Raw genomic sequence first — 17,658 nt, 5'->3', positions numbered from 1 at the left:
ATTCCGTCGCGGAATTCCGCTACCTTTCCTCAGTGGGAACGGGGCCTTAAAGTCTACAATATTGTCAATACCTTTCTACTGTTATGTTTTCCATAAATATTTTTATACTAGAATCCAGTATTAAAAATTTAAAGTCAAGTAAGAATAGTGAAAAGAAACTTACTTTTATTAATGAAAAAAGGTAAATTAAAAAAAAAAACACGATTCAACTGCTACGCATGTGTTTCTTAATTATTTTACTTTTATTACTGTTGCACCATTTATACAATTACATATATTTTCAATGCATCCATTTTACATCTTCCTTTGTTTTTATGTCTTTTTATTGTTTTGCACTTTTTTTTTACATTTTTATTAGTTACTTGCTTTCCAATGAGTGTTGTGTTGGTGTCTGTGACAGAATGGAAGAAAACTGGAACTGCAAATCAACGCAGACTTTTTTTTTTGTTTTTTTTTATTATTAATATTATTATTCCACTGACCAATAAACAGAACTACAGGTGCACCCAACCACAGACATGCATTAATTCATCATGAAAAATCTAGGTAGACTAAGTAGAATGAGGATGTTGTTACTTCCAAAATATCTGGAGAGGAATAAGAGACAGCTAGAGTAGGTTCTGTTGGAAAAGTTTGGCCGTTATTCACTGCATTAAAAAAAATTGACTGCAAATGAAATCTAAATCCTAAAAAGATTTGATTGCCTTGGCACAAGCCCTACGGGCAAATTCATAAACTTTTCTCCTGCAATCCTATTGCAGAAGGGAAAACAAAAAGGTATAACTGTATGTGGACTTTCCATTTTGTAGCTGCTGCTCAGATGTAAAAAATAAAGAAAATGTTCACAAACATTTATATCTAAATCTTTCTTAATTTTACTTCTTAATTGACATAGTTGGTGGAATGTGCATTTGTACATTTTCTCCCCCACAAAAATACTATTTGGATTGTTATATCATTTTTTTGGGCAATACATGTATTTATTTCAAATCTAAACCAAGTTTGTTAGTATAGCTGAAAAAAAAATAATAATCAAAAACAAAGAAAACATCATCGCAGGTTGTTTTTTTAAGTGGTTATTTCAAACAGGCTGTCCATCTTACTCTTGAACTGCTACGGTTTGATCAGAATTAGCTGCTGGGCTTTCAGTAGCTTTAACTTCATCAGCTGGTCCTGCAGGCTCAGAGGCCTTAGTAGAAGAACTAGGTGCTTCGGGTTCTGGAGACTTCACGGAAGATGGAGCAGCCTCACTGCTAGGTTTTGAGTCTGAAGCTGGAGCGGTCTCAGTTTTGGCTTCTGGTGCGGAGGGAGCCTCAGTCTTTTTGGCTTCCCCATCCTCTTTGCTCTTGTCATCTACTTTACTTGGTGCTGGTGCTTCTGAAGGCTGGGAAGTTTTTGCTTCAGTGGTAGGTTCAGAGGCTTTAGTGCCTTCACTGCTGGCAGCTGCAGCAGGAGATGCAACAGCTGGTTCCTCTTGCTTAGATACAGCAGGTTCAGCATTCTGAGGTTCCGCCTTGGCTTCAGAGCTAGCCTCTGTCTTCTCAGATTCTGTTTTTTGTACTGCATCCTTACTTGTTGCATCCTTCTCTGCTTCCTTGTCCTCGGTTTTGTTTTCAACCGCCTGTGGTTCCTTATCATTTTTCTCTTCTTTATTTTCTTTTGCATCAGCATTTTCTACAGGTTGGGTCTCCTCATTAGTTTTAGTTGCCCCTTCTTCCTCTGTGTTGGCCCCATCTGCCTTTTTGTCCTTATCTTTTGATTTGTCATCGTTTACATTGTATCCCTTCTTCTTCTTGCTCAACTTTCCTCCCATGATTGAAGCCCTGGAATCAAAGAACACAAAAAAATGGTTAGTGACTCAAGATAGACTTTATAGTATATTGTACATAAGGATAAAGAAAAACACTAACTCAATTCATATCAATTATTTTTGTTCTTCAATATATACATTGCTCACACTAGAATCAATGAGTATTGTTTTGTGTAGTTTATAATTGAGCTGACACAATAACCTAAAATCGGGAGAAGGGAATGCTTGGAATGTGTAAAGTGAACCAGACATCTGACTAGTATCTATAAAAGTTACTTATTAGCCCATCGGTAAATCATGGTTCATGTTTATCTATTGACCACAGGAACAGGAATCTTACAATGTTGGATTGGTACTACAAAGCAAAAAGCTAATCTTTTCTTTCATATCAAGAAGCACATTTAACCCCCAACCGCACCCAAAAGGAAAACTATAAGGCCTTAATAGAGGATGCCTAATGGAATATTCATACAGTCAATTAGAAGACATTATAAACTGGCTTCCACACATAACCTCTCCCAGCGTGACCATAGTGTTGATTATTGCACCCAGAAGCAAATTAAACTCAAGGTTATGCAATGTTAGCTTTCACCAAGTTCATCATTCATCTCCAAACCTAAAAACTGCAAACTAAAACATATCATGGATAGAAAGAAAAAACATCAAAAGTCATCTAACTAAATATGTAAAAGTGTCCTCATTCTGCCACACAAAAACACTAAAGCAATCTTCTACAAAATCCAGGGCTGACTAACTGTCACATTAAATAAGCAACTAAACACTATTTTTTAATGTCAAGTGACAGCTAGGTTCAAGCATTATAAACCTGATTTCACTACTTCAAGGGTTACTCTTGCATAATAACAGAATCCAACAAAATGAAGTAACATGTTCTCTGCTGAGTAACATGTTCACTTCCTGATTATAAAATATACTAAATGATATTCAGTGTGCATCCATGTTCCAGGGTAAAGAGAGTTTCAGAAAACATGACTTAAGGCCCTTCCACCAACAGATCTGACAGATTATCTGCCAAAGATTTGAAGCCAAACCCAGGAGTGGATTTGAAAAGAGGAGAAATCCAGTCTTTCCTTTATGACCTGATCTCTGATTATAGTCTGTTCCTGGGTTTGGCTTCAAATCTGTTGTCAGATCTGTTGGTGGAATAGGGCCTTTATAAGAACCGCTTATCTCAGAGGTGTATGCCTGATATTGGTGCTCAGCTCCCTTCAAGAAAAGGATGTAAGCTGCAATACCAGAAACAGCCCATAGGCCAGGAACACAGCGGGATTCATATTACAAGGTTTTAAACATATTGAAGGGAATACATAAAGTTTCATTTCCAGCATATACATGATTCAGAGACACTGAGCAGCTATTGGACATTTGAGCACTGTTTCGCCCACATGCAAAGACCCACCCTCTATATCTTGGAAGTATCCATGTGGCCATGTTTTTGTAATGCTGGATAACACCTATAACTCCTCAAGGACCCCCAACAGGTCATGTTTAGAGAATTGCCTTAGTATTTTACATGTCATATAACTATAGTCAGTGCATTATTTGTCATAACAAGTGTTCATTTTATGGGAAATCTTCAAATCATGGCCTGTTGGGGGTACTTGAAGACTGGAGATGAGAAATACTGTTCTACAGCATGCATTAACCTGACCTGGGGAATAGTATATTTGGTATTAGAGTAGAAATAATTATGCAAAATAGGGAACCTGTTAAAAAAAATGTAATCCCACTCTGGTTGCCTGTGTAATGCAGAACAAAACCTGTCTCTTTGTAACCTTTCCCAGTTCTTACTAACAGGTGAGAAACCTCAACAGAGGGCGCTCTCTATCATGTTACAATACTGTAAGGCTGTAGTGTAGGCTCACACGTACCGCATGGCAATGGATTTTATGCTGCAAGTTCTGCACGGAAATTCACTCTCGCAGGCGGGAGCGTGGGCAGGTAATGCATTAGTCTGGCAGCTGGTAAGTTAACTGGGCAGGGGCTACATTCTCACAGTGGAATGAAAATCCGCTGTTAGAATGTAGAGTCATAGGGAATGACACTACAGAGTATCACAGCGCGCAGAACTTGCAGCGTGAAATCTGCTGCAATGTGATACAGGTGAAGCTACCCTTAATGGGGTATGTTAAAATGCTCCATCTGACAGCCATAAAAAGGTTAATATAGCAAGAAAAGGCATAATACAGACCTATGTTTTGGCAACCGTACAACATCGGTATTACAGGTCTACACTTAAACATGAAAAAAATATAATCTTAAACTAAATATAAATGTGGACGCAAGTAAAACAATAATATGCATAAAGACCTAAATATTCATAAATTGACAGAATACTGAGTAAACGCAGACAACACAAATCATGTTTAGTTGCAGTATCTAATCCCAAATTTCTGTGCAAACTTTTGAATGAGGACTCCTAAAAATGGTGTTTTCATTGATAAGTAATTTACTCCATTCCTTATTTATAATAGGACTTTGAAATTGCAAAAGACATTACAAAATGTTGGAGTAGGGTTTAATCAATATTGGAACAAATGTAACTAGAATTATTATACAATTATCCCATTCTACTGTGGGGAAATAGAGTTATGCAGAACTAATCATTCCTCTTCAGGGATAAGAATGAGGTCGGGATGATTAACTTAACAAGGGATACAGTCAATTACAATATTGACAGGAGCATATGACCTTATGAGCGCCTGTTCTTTCCATGTGATTCTGACCTTATGACCACCATTGCATGTTAATGATTATCTACCTTTTGAACTGACTATATTGTATGGAAAAAAGAAAAAAAAAAAAGTTAAAAGTGGGTGGTCAAGCTGTTAATAATGACTCCAATAATAGAAGTCACGGAGAAACATGTGATTCATGTGATAGATTAGGACAGAAAGAGCAGGACAAAGCCATTGCTACTAGTTGGCACCATGAAGACACAATCAGCATTTGTGCAGGCAACAGACTACAAACCCAGGGAGACTTGGATTGTAGGATGCATAATAATCCTCTATGACACATGATTGAATAATCTCCTATAGTAGTGCAGGGATTAACACTAAAAACAAGAATACTTTTGTCATAGCTTTGAGCAAAAGATTCCACCAAGCTCAGTTTGAACATATAAATAGTAGATATTAATGCTGACCCCTTTCTTTTCTAAGACAAAAAACTGCTACATGTCATCATTATTTCACAACAGAGTTTTACTTCTTATAAGATGTCTGATCAATAGGTGAAGATCCTAAAAATGTTAACCTCCTCATAACAGAACAGTTACCTCTGCTAGTGTAGAGGGGAGTGAGTGTGGATTGCTCTCACCCACCTTCCCTATTTAAAAAGTGCCCCTCATTAGAAAAAACTATTGACATGTCACAAAAAGACATGTCAAAAGTTGTGAACGGCCAGGGTCTAAAGGTTTAGACCACGATCGCTCAGGAGAAGCAGTGGGGAGATGACCGTGCTGCCATGCGTTCCTCTCCCTGCTCTGAATCCCTCCAACCTAGAAGACAATGACATGCAAATATATAACAGCTAGCATAGCACCCCTTAACCATTCATTCCTTGATCAGGGATCAGGGAACCTTCGGTCCTCCAGCTGTTGAAAAACTCCAATCCCCTCATGCCTGGACAGCGAAAGCGTCGCTTTGCTTTCCCTGCTATAAATGCACAACAAAGTAGCACAGAGTACTGTACAATGCAAATGAATGCAGGTCATTAAAAAAACGTATTTGTGCATGGCGCAACATCTGCAAAGTTTTTAGAGCATGCTACATTCTTTCAATATATTTGTGGATATTTACAACTTTTGCTATGTACTTCACCCTTTCCAGTATACTTCGTCTGTGGGTTGGATTGGCATTTCTTACCCTGAGCAGACCTAGTGCCATTAAAGGGAAACTATAAGCAGGTTAAACAACTCTAACTGCTGATAGCCACTTATAGCGCCTGAAACACTGAGGAGCAAGGTATGTGACTTACTTTCCTCCTCAGCAGCACTCCTGCTCTGTTAGCCACGGTAAAGTCCAGAGCACCGTTAGGAGCACTGCTGCATCAACTGGCCAGTCCCTTCTAATGATAACCAATGGAGGGGGGCCACATAACACGGCCATGCTCCTAATGGTGCTCCAGAGTGCAGTTTGCCCTGACTAACAGCGCGGGATTGGTGCCATAAAGGACAGTAAGATGCATACCTTCCACCTCAGCGTCCCGGGTGCTATAAAAGGGGCTATCAGCAGGTAAATTCACCTAACCTGCTCATAGTTCCCCTTTAAGTTTGTTTTAGTTTCTCATCACTTGGCTATTCATTTATTTATTTATTATTTTTTTTTGGGGGGGGGGTAATAGCTGGGTTGCATGGTTTTTAAGAGTTTTCCCACTTTGAGAAAAGTAAATGCAATGCATCCAATTAATGCATATTGACATATTCACATTCTTAACTATAACTATATGAAAACTTTAGAAAGTTCAGTGTCTGTTTTAATAAATCTTCACCAGGCTCCACAAAGTGATATTGACAGAGTGTATCACCAGGGGCATAGCTAGTATTCACGGGGCCCCATAGCAAAAAAATTTAAGGGCCCCCGCTCCACATTAAGCACTGCGCACATATATATCTGCTTTACTGCTGGTGCACCGATAACCGCTGACCTCTGCAAGGAGCTCTGCACATTTTCCTTTTCTACTTAATTGCCAGTGGGAGAACAGAGGTCAAAGGTTGTCAGTGCGGTGAAGTAGAGATCTCTGTCTTCTGCCTGTTAACCCTTTTTTTGTGTTTCAGCATGTAAGTAAACATTGGGTCACTTACACACTGCAGTACATAACGGGTTAAACAGAAGGACACACGCTCTTACTTCTCCCCCGGGCCCCCCTCCTGCACGGTCCCCATATCAACTGCCTACCTTGCCTCTATGGTAGCTACGCCACTGTGTATAATGGCTTCCTTATCTCATGAAACATCTATTTCATTCATTATGCTGCAAACATTTGTGAATATTATGGGTACACCTAGATTTATCAAAGCATGTAACAAAGAAACATAGAAACCCACAGCAGCTTATCCCAGCTTAGCTCTCAGTTCTGGGAAAAATAAAAGCTGAACTGTGATTGGTGGCTATGGACAGTTTGCATTATGTTTGTGGAAAAAATGAACCTGGTGCAAACCTTTGCACCTTACTCTGTGCTGTAGAGCCACTCCCGGTTTTGGCCAAAATACGGCGTGTGAACTCAACCCAAATGAATTATTTTTTGCTGTAGTTTAGCACCATTTTGCATTGACTAATAGAAAGCATCACCAGCTTCCTGGCAAACATGTGCTGGGCTTGTGCTTATACCACCACCAATCTCTAGATATCGCAGAGAGGAGCACAATGCAGCACACTTTATTTCCTGGCACAGAGCTCGCTCCAACTCATTGCAGGAGACATTCTAAGTCTGTATAGCCCATCTTCTGCATAGAGATAGATAGGGCGCTGAGACAGGGAGTGACCCCAAGCAATCAAAAATTTGGACATGTCTGCATGACATGAGAAAAGTTATTATAAATGACAGTAATGCTTTAAAGGAGGCAAAATGTATTTTGATTTGTATTTGAGTTGATATGCCAGATGTTTGTTTTGTTACACATCTCTTGGACTGTAACACAGATCAACAGCTTTATACCAACCTTTTGTATTTTCTCTCTCTTGTATAACAATATAAGCCATTGTTTTACACCACAGTAGGGCATGGTATGGAAGAACTTAAGATCCCTAAACTGAAACATACAGCTTACAAACAAGATAAAGACAAACTTGACAATACAACACGCAAAAAATAAAATCAATAGGGACCTTTATCAGCATTTATTAAAGGGGTACTCCTTCAAATCAACTGGTTCCAGAAAGTTATATAGATTTGTACATTTTAGACATCTATCTAAAAAACTCAAGCCTGCCAATATCAGCTGCTGTATGTCCTGCAGGAAGCGGTGTGTTCTTTTCAGTCTGACACAGTGCTCTCTGCTGACATCTCTGTCCGAGAAAGGAACTGTCCAGAGCAGAAGCATATCCCTGTAGAAAACCTGTACTGATCTGAATAGTTCCAGTCTCAGACAGGGGTGGCAGCAGAGAGCACAGTGTCAGACTGAAAAGAAAAACCTTTTCATACAGCAGATAAGTACTGGAAGACTTGAGATTTTTAAATAGAAGTAAATTACAAATATATATAAATTTATGAAACCAGATTTGAAAGAATTTCTGCTGGAATACCCCTTAAGTCTCTTTTCCTCCCCTATACATGTTATACAGTTTAAACACACACACACACACGTAATAAAGTTAAATAATTTTATGGAAAAATATATTTCTCCAAAATAGCCCTTTAACTATATTAGTTGACCTCTTTTACAGCTGACTATGGCTTGGATTATATGGCCCACTTTTCAAAGATCTAAATTGTGAGACGATTATTTCAAGAATTACACGTACTTACCTGCTCGCTGTCAGTGCATGTAATAGCGCCGGCAGAAAGTGGGGGACAACTGTACACCTTGTACAATGCAAAACCTACAGTACTGGTGGAAAACTTGTGTTTGACTTTGTCAAGGCATGATGGGAATATTGCAGGGCCGCAAGTTCTTCACCACTGCATTGTATGATAGCGGACTCACACATTCCCTTTAAAAAGTGAGTATTTACTAGTCTCTTAAGACTTAGAAGGTTCACGTTCCATGTGATAAGTCCTGAGAGGTTTTTTTTTTTTATACATTTCACCACTGCCTTGTGATATAGATCATTGCTTAACAAACAGCTTCCAAATTCAACAAGTAGCAACAGGTGTGTTGATCGATAAACAAAACTTTGGCAATGGAGAAAAATAGACTGATGGAACTTGATTTATTTTAGTTTATTTCTTTATTATAATTAAGAAAAAAAAAAAAAAAAAAAACAGCCGGTCTCAGAAAAGATCATCCCAGCCGGTACTGCAGTACCAGCCGGATGATCTTTAGCGCAGCTGAGTTCTGATGCGTGCGCATCAGTGCATGCACCCATCAGAACTCCCCACAGCACACAATGGAGTGTGCACCGACAGGGTTTTCTATTCACTGAATAGCGGCTGCAGAAAACTGACATGTCACTTTTCAACAGCGCTGCTAGGGATCCCAGCCAGAGTGTATACCATGTGTATACACTGGCGGGGATTCCCTCAGCCTACAGCACTACGTAAGTACTGCAAAAATTTCTACAGAACTTACGTAGTGTGAACATAGTCTAAATGTTTGTGTTGCATCTGGTGAATTGCACACAAATTATTTTGCACTATTGTTGTCTTCTGTATGTTACAGAGCTTTGTGTGTATGTATTAACAAATCCATACATTTGCATTTTGCATTCTCACTCTTTGTATGAGTTTTTGCATGACTTGGTTTGTTGTGTAAGCTGTGCTAAAACAAGTAGCATTCACTGAGATAGTGGAAATATTTGTAGTATGATTGACTTGTTAAATCTTGTCATTTTGTAAATATTTTTAACTTTCTAGTGCACAGAATGAATAAGATTACTGTTCCACTCTGTACAGGTAATGAATACAGCAAGAGTGCACCTTGTTTTACTGCTGGCTCCCTGCTACCTATGGGAGTACAGCTCCAGCCATGCACAACGATGTTACATCAACATTGTCCCTATGCTGAAGGCGACAGTCTGTCACACTCTCTATGTTAAATGTTGTAATGTATATAAGAGTTTACAACATATAAGAGTTTACAACAAAGTAAATTTTCCCCCTCATTTATATAACTAAATCTTTAACCTCAGATTAGACATTTTGACACCATGAACTAATTCTCGATCACTTCTATTGTACTATTCTATTAGTAACAACTTTGGTGGGGACTGTTATTTAAAAGGAGTTATCTGGCACTTTTTTTTATATGTTGCTTCCTTCATATAAAACATAATAAACATCTTGGGGGAGATTTATCAAACATGGTACAAAGTGAAACTGGCTCAGTTGCCCCTAGCAACCAGTCAGACTCTACTTTTTATTTTCCAAAGTGTGTGTGAAAGGTGTAATCTGACTGTCCGGTCTTAGTCAGTGACTGGCTAAGGAGGCATACGCTGCCAAGAGGAGTTTGCCTCGGAAGTGGCCAAGGTATGGCCACAGTATCCCTTTTTAAGCTCCGAGAGTAATTCCCTAAGTAGTGATGATTTAAATATAACAGTAGAGTTCAACTCCCACTGATCTTCAGATCGGCATGGAGAGATTCAGCTCCTGCTGGGCTCTCAGGTTGTTAAGGAAACCATCTGACAACCAGCAGGTTCCACACACATGTTGCATGAGATGGGCTTTTGCACACCTGATCTGAAGAATGGGTGTGAGTAAGGGCCCTTTTACACGGAAAGATTATCTGCCAAAGATTTGAAGCCAAAGCCAGAAATGGACTATAAACAGAGAACAGGTAATAAAGGAAAGCCTGAGATTTCTCCTCTTTTCAAATCCATTCCTGGTTTGGGCTTCAAATCTTTGGCAGATAATCTGTCAGATAATCTTTCTGTGTAAAAGGGCCCTTAGGGTTCTCTAATGCTGCGTTTACACGGAACGATAATTCACCCAATCGTACAACTAACGATTTCGAAGTATCGATTTTTTTTTATAACGATCAGCGTTTAGACTGAATGATATATCGTATGGAAAATTAGTTTTGCGATCGCTTAAGCCTATCTCCCATATAGGAAAAAATCGGTGAACGACTGTTTACACGGAACGATTTGAGAATTTTTTCCGAACGTCAATTTTAGAACATGTTGTAAGATCAAAATGAACAATTTCTCGCTCGTCGTTTGATTGTTCGCTGCATTTACACGTACGATCATTTAAATTCGTTTGTGATCGTGCAAATTCGCACGATAATCGTTCCGTGTAAACGCAGCATTACACACACAGATATCTGACAGATTTGAAAAGCCAAACCAGCAACAGACTATAAACAGAGATCAGGTCATAAAGGAAAGTATGAGATTTCTTTACAAATACATTTCTGGCTTTGGCTCCAAATAACTGTCAGGTGTGTGTGTGTCTCTGTGTGTGTGTGTCTGTGTGTGTGTGTGTCTGTGTGTGTGTGTGTCTGTGTCTGTGTGTGTCTGTGTGTCTGTGTGTAAAAGGACCCTTAAACTTTAAAGTTAGGCTTATTAAACTTTTTAAGGGTATGCTTACTAGAATGTCTGTTTAAAAAAAAGTCTCCTATTATTTTAGTGGGGAGTGTTTAAAAAAAAAATCATTATTCCTCAACAATTCAGACAGGAATAGAAAAGATAGGCACAGGTCTCTAAAAGAGGTTGAGAGGAGATTTTCTCTCTATGCAAGAGAGAAGAATACACATACAGTATTGGTAAATTACAAAGTTTTACACAGATGTGGCATTCATACAGCAGATTGATAAGGAACGTTTTAATACAATATTGCTAGCAGACTGATAAGAAAAGCAGTTGTACTTTTTTTTCTGCCAAGTGAAATGTAATCTGTAACAGGATGTGAACTTATATAAGTATAGGTCTTCATCAATGAATGGTCCGCAGCGAGCCAACACATTCTAATAAGTGTAAAACATGTTCTATTGTAAATCATTACTAACACAATGGAACGATTCATATAGTCTCCACACTTTGGCAATGGGACATTCCTGGCCAGTCTTCTAGTGGACAAGCAAATTTAATTAGTACTTTGGACACATGAAAAGGCCATGGCACAAACAACAGTGTCCTGGATTAAGCAACTTCATAGAGCTTCAGAGCAGTAGTCAAGCATAGTTGAGAAGTTCACAACACAAGTTCAATGGCCAAAATGTCATATGTGAAAGAAGGAAACAACAAAGTTACAGACCCAAATTAATATGGGAATAAACATAAAACAGACACAAAACCACAGAATAAAACATGCAGCCTCCCAGCAGTAAGGTATAGCGGTCTGCAGCCGCAGTGTGCACACTTACCACTCAAGAGTGGTGTTCTACTGTAAAAAGCCAAAGTCAAATCTTCAAGTAAAATGAAAGAACAGTGGCACTTTGGAGTGACTTTCCATTTATTGTTCAATAAAAATTTTTTTAAAAAAGATTCAAGATTAGAGTCATCAACAATGTGTAACTGTCACAGTTTTCTTTAATTTTATTCAAAAAATGCCATCTAGATTATAAAAGTAGTCCAGGCGCACCATGTCCTATTTACTCATTTCTTTTCACCACATTTTAATATTAGAAAAAAGTAATATGGTCTTTAAAAGGAACCATTTTAAAATGCATCTGGTTTATGTCTGCAGTGTAATGCAAACTAAAAGAGTTGAGCAAATTTCGAGCACACTCTAGTTCCTCTGGCATTTGATTAGTGATGGCTTCTGAAATTGGATGCAGCACTAGGGAGTCCTGAAAAATATGGACACAGCCATATATATATATATATATATATATATATGGTTTTGGTTGCATGTTATGGCTACAATGTGGAAACACTGTTACATAGACTAATTATTGTATACTCATTGAGGGACATTTATCAAGGCAAAAATGCGTATTTTTTTGCGGAAAATGGCCAGTTGCAAATAAATTTGCAAATGTCCGTTTTGCGAATAAATATTTGCATCTGGCCGGGGAGGCGATGTGGAGGGGGCGGAACGGGGGCGTAGACTTCATTCATCATTTTTCATGCAGAAAAATTATCAGGAAACCTACGCCAGCTCTGAGCTGGAGTAGGTTTCCTGGCACCCACAGGATTTATGTAGAGGCAATGCACCTTTACAAAAATCTCTGTACTATCTGAGCTGCGGGGACATTTTTAAGCCCGGCGCAGAAAACGCCGGACTTAATAGATGTCCCCCATTGAGCGGATAATCAGCCTGTGTAAAAGGGCCTTTAGAACATCCATTGCCCTACACCCTATAATGGAAATGTGACTTAATAGAGGAGGGTTCCATGTTCAGGATTGTATCTTCTTGTCCAGGTTAGAAACTGGTTACAGTGTCTCTCGCTATGAAGGATCCGTGTTTCCCTGTATTACATAGGTGAATGGGCACTGTGTCATGATTAATTAAGTGCCATTGCACAGATATTGAACCCTTTCTGTTAAGTTTCCCCAATTATAAACAGCAGCTTGTTGTGGGCTCTTGATCTGGTTATTATCAAGAAACCCTCCTAACAGTTATGGATGTCCCAAGCCAAGAACTTCTAAAGGAAGAAATGCTGTCTGATATTACCAGTGTCCCAGAGACAGGCTGATCAGAGGTAGGTTCCAGCACAAAGAGACCAGCCTAACCAATGCAGTAAAAGCAAACCACCAAAAACAATCACAGAATATTTTTATTTTATTTTGAGGGGATGGTGGAAAAAGCTATACAGTATATTATATATAATCTTAAGTGGTCCCTTTAAAGATCACCTCCAATAATTTTTAAATAATGACTGACTATCGTGCCACACTGTAATTTTTATGATATACACCAGTTTGAATTTAGCTAAGTACTAAGGTTCTAAGTACTGGTCTTGCAGATTACCAACGTGTATAACTAAGCATATGATATACACCAGTTTAAATTTAGCTAAGTACTAAGGTTCTAAGTACTGGTCTTGCAGATTACCAACGTGTATAACTAAGCATTAGGAGTTGGAGATTCCTGCTAACAGGAGCAGGGAGGAGACAGGAGCGGTGATGGGAGCGAGGAGAGACAGGAGCAGGGAAAGACACGAGCGGTGACAGGAGTGGGGGAGATGGGAGCAGAGAGAGACGGGAGTGGTGAACGGAGCAGCAGGAGGCATTCATGCCGCCATCTGCACCATGACCGGTCCTATTTTTTCGCGGCACAGATCCCGGCATGGATGGTATGAATGCACACATAGGATATGCGACCACGGAAAATTTTATGAAACGTGGGAATAAGGCCTTTTTACACAGTCAGATATCAGCAAGGAGCATTGCTAGAAATGACTGGCCAATGTAAAAGTGTCAGCAACCAGCTACAGAGTGGGAAAATGCCTGATCCTTTGTGAAGGCTTCAAAATCTGCACATCTCCCTGTGTAAACAGGGAATGTGCGGCCAATAGCAATACACTTAGACGGCTGCACAAACGATACAGTGATCATTCGTGCAGCCCGGCTGCTGGATTGCTTGTGCCTTCTGAAGACAAGGGCAACAAGCCGTGATCTCTCTGATTGGCAATTCATATTGAGTCATGTAAAAGGACCCTAACAAGGTAATAAGCAGCTTTGTTCATTGAAAAGGTACAAGACCAGTGTAGGAAAAAGGAGAGATGGAGGATGACAAAAGGAAAATCCAAAGAATGCTTATAGCAGACTGCCCTGTGTAAACTTCTTTAGAGCAATAAGCATAGAGTATGTTCACATCTCATTTTTTCCTCACGTCAGACGTGCACACTGTTTGCATAAAAAATAAAAGACGTAAACATGCATTACGACGTATCCATTCTCTTCTATAGGACAAAGTATGCACAAAGTGTCCCTTTTCTGTGTCCGTTTTGCTAGGAATACATCTTTATCTTTTTAGTATACTAAAAAACGCATACGTGACGTATATAGGTCTTTACTACCATTATAGTCTATAGGCAACGTATACATGACACATGCCATTGAAATATCATACTTTTTCATCCATCATATTACAACATGTACTTCCATATAGGGAAGCTAGCTCAGATCATGTGACAATTCCTATCATGTGATACTTGGCTAGAACCTGCTAGAATGTTACAGAAGCTTCCAGAACGTTCAAGAAAGTTGGAGAATAGACTGGCTCAGGGGAGGAGTATATGAAACCCTGCCCAACTTCCTGTTCCATTTTCCTGTGAGAAAAGCCGTAGCCTCAAAATCACAGATGCTAGCATTGTGAGATGAACACAAGCAAAGGAACCCCTGCACTTCCTTCCGGTACCATTACATCATTTACTTTTTCCTTTTTTTTTTTTTTTTTTTTTTTTAAGTATACGTTTTTACAAATACAAAGTGTGAAAACGGATGCGTCGGGGAAAAGATAATGAATGGTTCAAAAGTGCATGCGTTTTTACTTTTTCTTTGCTGTATACATTCACGTATACTGCCACTGTATGGAAAAAATTAGATGTGAATGTAATGGCCCAGAACGGTATTTATTGTCAGGCGTCTGTAAATGTATTGTTGCTATTGGCAACCTTAGACAGTCTGTATTAGGGCCTATGTATTTGCCGCTCTTCCTTAGCTTTCTTGTAGTGGTATTGTTTTCTGCTATGTATTTATTTAATATGTTGATATGTATTAATCTCTAATGAGACAAGTGTTGAGTTTGATCAGTGCTGCTCCCCTGCAACCTATCACACTTTAGTGATTGGCCAGGGGAAAGCTAGCTCCGCCCACCTTCTACCCAGAAGGGCTGTGCAGTCTTGTCAGTGACAGTTGGTAGTCTGGCATTGCCAGAGTCACATCTAACCTCCCTTCGTCACCTCAGTAATCCTGTCACACTCCATCTTCAACCCCCTAACCTGTTTCCAGTCAGCCATAAGGACTAATACGTGTCTAAGTCTCAGCAGGACATCCTCTGTATTTATTAGTGCCTGCTGTCGGATTGGTGAAGTGATAGAGGGTCACCCATTCACCGTCCACATCTTCCTGGCTTCCAAGTCAGTGTGTCCATGGGTCTTCCTCCTACATGATAGTGAGTGTCGACAACGTCAAGTCTCTTCAGTAACTTTAAGTACCTATTCACACATACCTTATAAAGGCGGAAAGCTATAAAGTCTCTGGAACAGGTCTGTCTCTTTGAAATCCCATTAATCCACCAAGTCTAAGCTATAGTAACCAAGGTAACCCTCCCCCTGAAGCTAAGGACTCTGATCAAGCCAACAGTTTGCCATCATCAGATGCCCCTGTATTGGATTTTATATAGTTATCCTTCAAGTAAAGTCTTGATATACTTTCACCGCTATTGTGTGAAGACTTTTATTAAAAATTATATGTCCCTGCGTGTATGCTGAAGAAGACAAGGGCCCCAGCACCCTTGGACCCCACCGTGACAGAAAGGTTTCAGAAGGTGAGCCCTAAGGTTGCACTATACCACCCAGCAACACAATACCCTCAGCATATTACAATACCACCACCAAAGGGACATTATAATTTTTCTTGGCATCACGCATAGGACACTATATGAACATACCCTTAGATGTATACAAAGACTTGTCCTCAGATTATATCTTTTGTGTCACTCTCTTTATTTAGCTTTTTGTATATCAGTATCATAGATAAGACATTGCAAAACAGAAGTCACAGTGTATTGCTATTCTCCTTGGGAGAGAGTGTTCTCTAGTGACCTATTTTATTACACTTGGGGATAAATTGCAGTACAAACATAACATAATAGAAACTAGAAACTGAGAAGCTTATTACTTTACTCTATAATATCCTCTTCCTGCATAGTTTTTCTTGTCACTGGTTCCTACACTATTAATCAGACTATCACCAGTATTACACGCTATGATATAGAGGAGAAAGCGAGCGCTGACCAGTCAGATTAGTGCTAGCTTCCTCCTCATTCTCTGCTCGCTGTCTGTGCTATCCTCAGATCATCCCGTTGAAGTCAGCAGTGGTCTGCTGCTGCCGCTACTATTACACAAGGCGACGTGCAGCAGACGGTCACAGGCCATTTCAACATGATCGTGGTCTTTTAACATGCCATATTACACCACATGATTATCGTCCAGAAAGGCTGGTAACGGGCCAAGTACGCTAACAAGTCCAGTCAAATCAGTAAAGCAGACTATAGACACAACCCTTGTCAAAAACAATTGTTTGACTAAAAGTCATCTATGTTGACTTGCCCCATTAACAGGCCTTTTCATGGAAGCATGGATGATATACCTATGGAGGGAAGAAGGAAACAAAGGACTAGACTGATAAAAAGGCTACCCCACATGTAACACAAAAATAATTCAGCTGCACCCATAGAAATATGATAGAATCCACAAACACAATTCTTATATTATTGGATTACCTCAAAATTCAGAATTCCTCCACTTTAAATCCATCTGTATTATGCCATAGCAATAATTAATCTAACATAACTCACAATTACCAATCTTGTTATAAATTCTTTAATAAAGGTTACTATTAAAGCTTATATTAGATTAAATATTTACAGGTTATTATTCAAATGATTTCATAGATTGTGCAATGATGAAAGTGTGAAGGTTCTCCTGGCCTGCCGCCTTTAGAACACATCCTTATTACTACTTGCATAGAGCCATAGATAAACACATACAGACAGTATACCTTCTGCTGAACAACTGGGATTAGCAAAAGGACTATTTACATACTATTGTACTATGTATAAAAGAAAGGTCTTGTTTATTGTAGGTATCATTAGTTGATTATAACACTATGTAGACTTCCAAATATAAAATAAAAGGTCTATTAAAAAATTTATATTAAATGCTGTATAAATATTTGATAAATGGGGCCAGACTACTGGTACTCCAATTGATCAGCTTATTGAAGAGGACGCATCGCTTAGGTGAAAGTTGTAGCTATTCATTACTAAGCACAAATCCCCACATTCTGTAGTGGTTTTACCTGTTGCTACATATACTTCAGGCCCAGTCACAGGAATGGACTCGAACTGTGGTAAGCAAACTTGGAGGGGAAAAAAAACAAACAAACACACACACACACACACACACACACATACACACACACACAAAGCCCTCATGGGAGCCTAATCAAATGTATAGAGTTGGTCATAGTAAAAACTGCACTGACTCCACTGTATGTGATATAACATCTGGTGAATGTCATTGATTCATTACCATCTTCTGACCTTAGGAG

At 39.1% G+C, this 17,658-nt stretch overlaps 1 protein-coding gene across 1 annotated transcript in view; it reads right to left on the bottom strand.

Moving 5' to 3' along the window:
• Window positions 1-221: 221 nt before the first annotated feature.
• The window catches only part of BASP1 (brain abundant membrane attached signal protein 1), an 81,437-nt gene continuing 64,000 nt past the window's right edge, over window positions 222-17,658 (bottom strand). The window contains exon 2 of the mRNA XM_069960253.1: window positions 222-1,823. Within this exon, the coding sequence (XP_069816354.1) occupies window positions 1,100-1,813 (714 nt within the window). The 5' untranslated portion in view covers window positions 1,814-1,823 and the 3' untranslated portion in view covers window positions 222-1,099. The remainder of the gene's footprint in view (window positions 1,824-17,658) is intronic.

Source organism: Dendropsophus ebraccatus, chromosome 2 (assembly GCF_027789765.1).
Source record: "Dendropsophus ebraccatus isolate aDenEbr1 chromosome 2, aDenEbr1.pat, whole genome shotgun sequence".
NCBI classification, from domain to species: Eukaryota; Metazoa; Chordata; class Amphibia; order Anura; family Hylidae; genus Dendropsophus; species Dendropsophus ebraccatus.
This window is presented reverse-complemented; position numbering and strand designations above follow the sequence as displayed.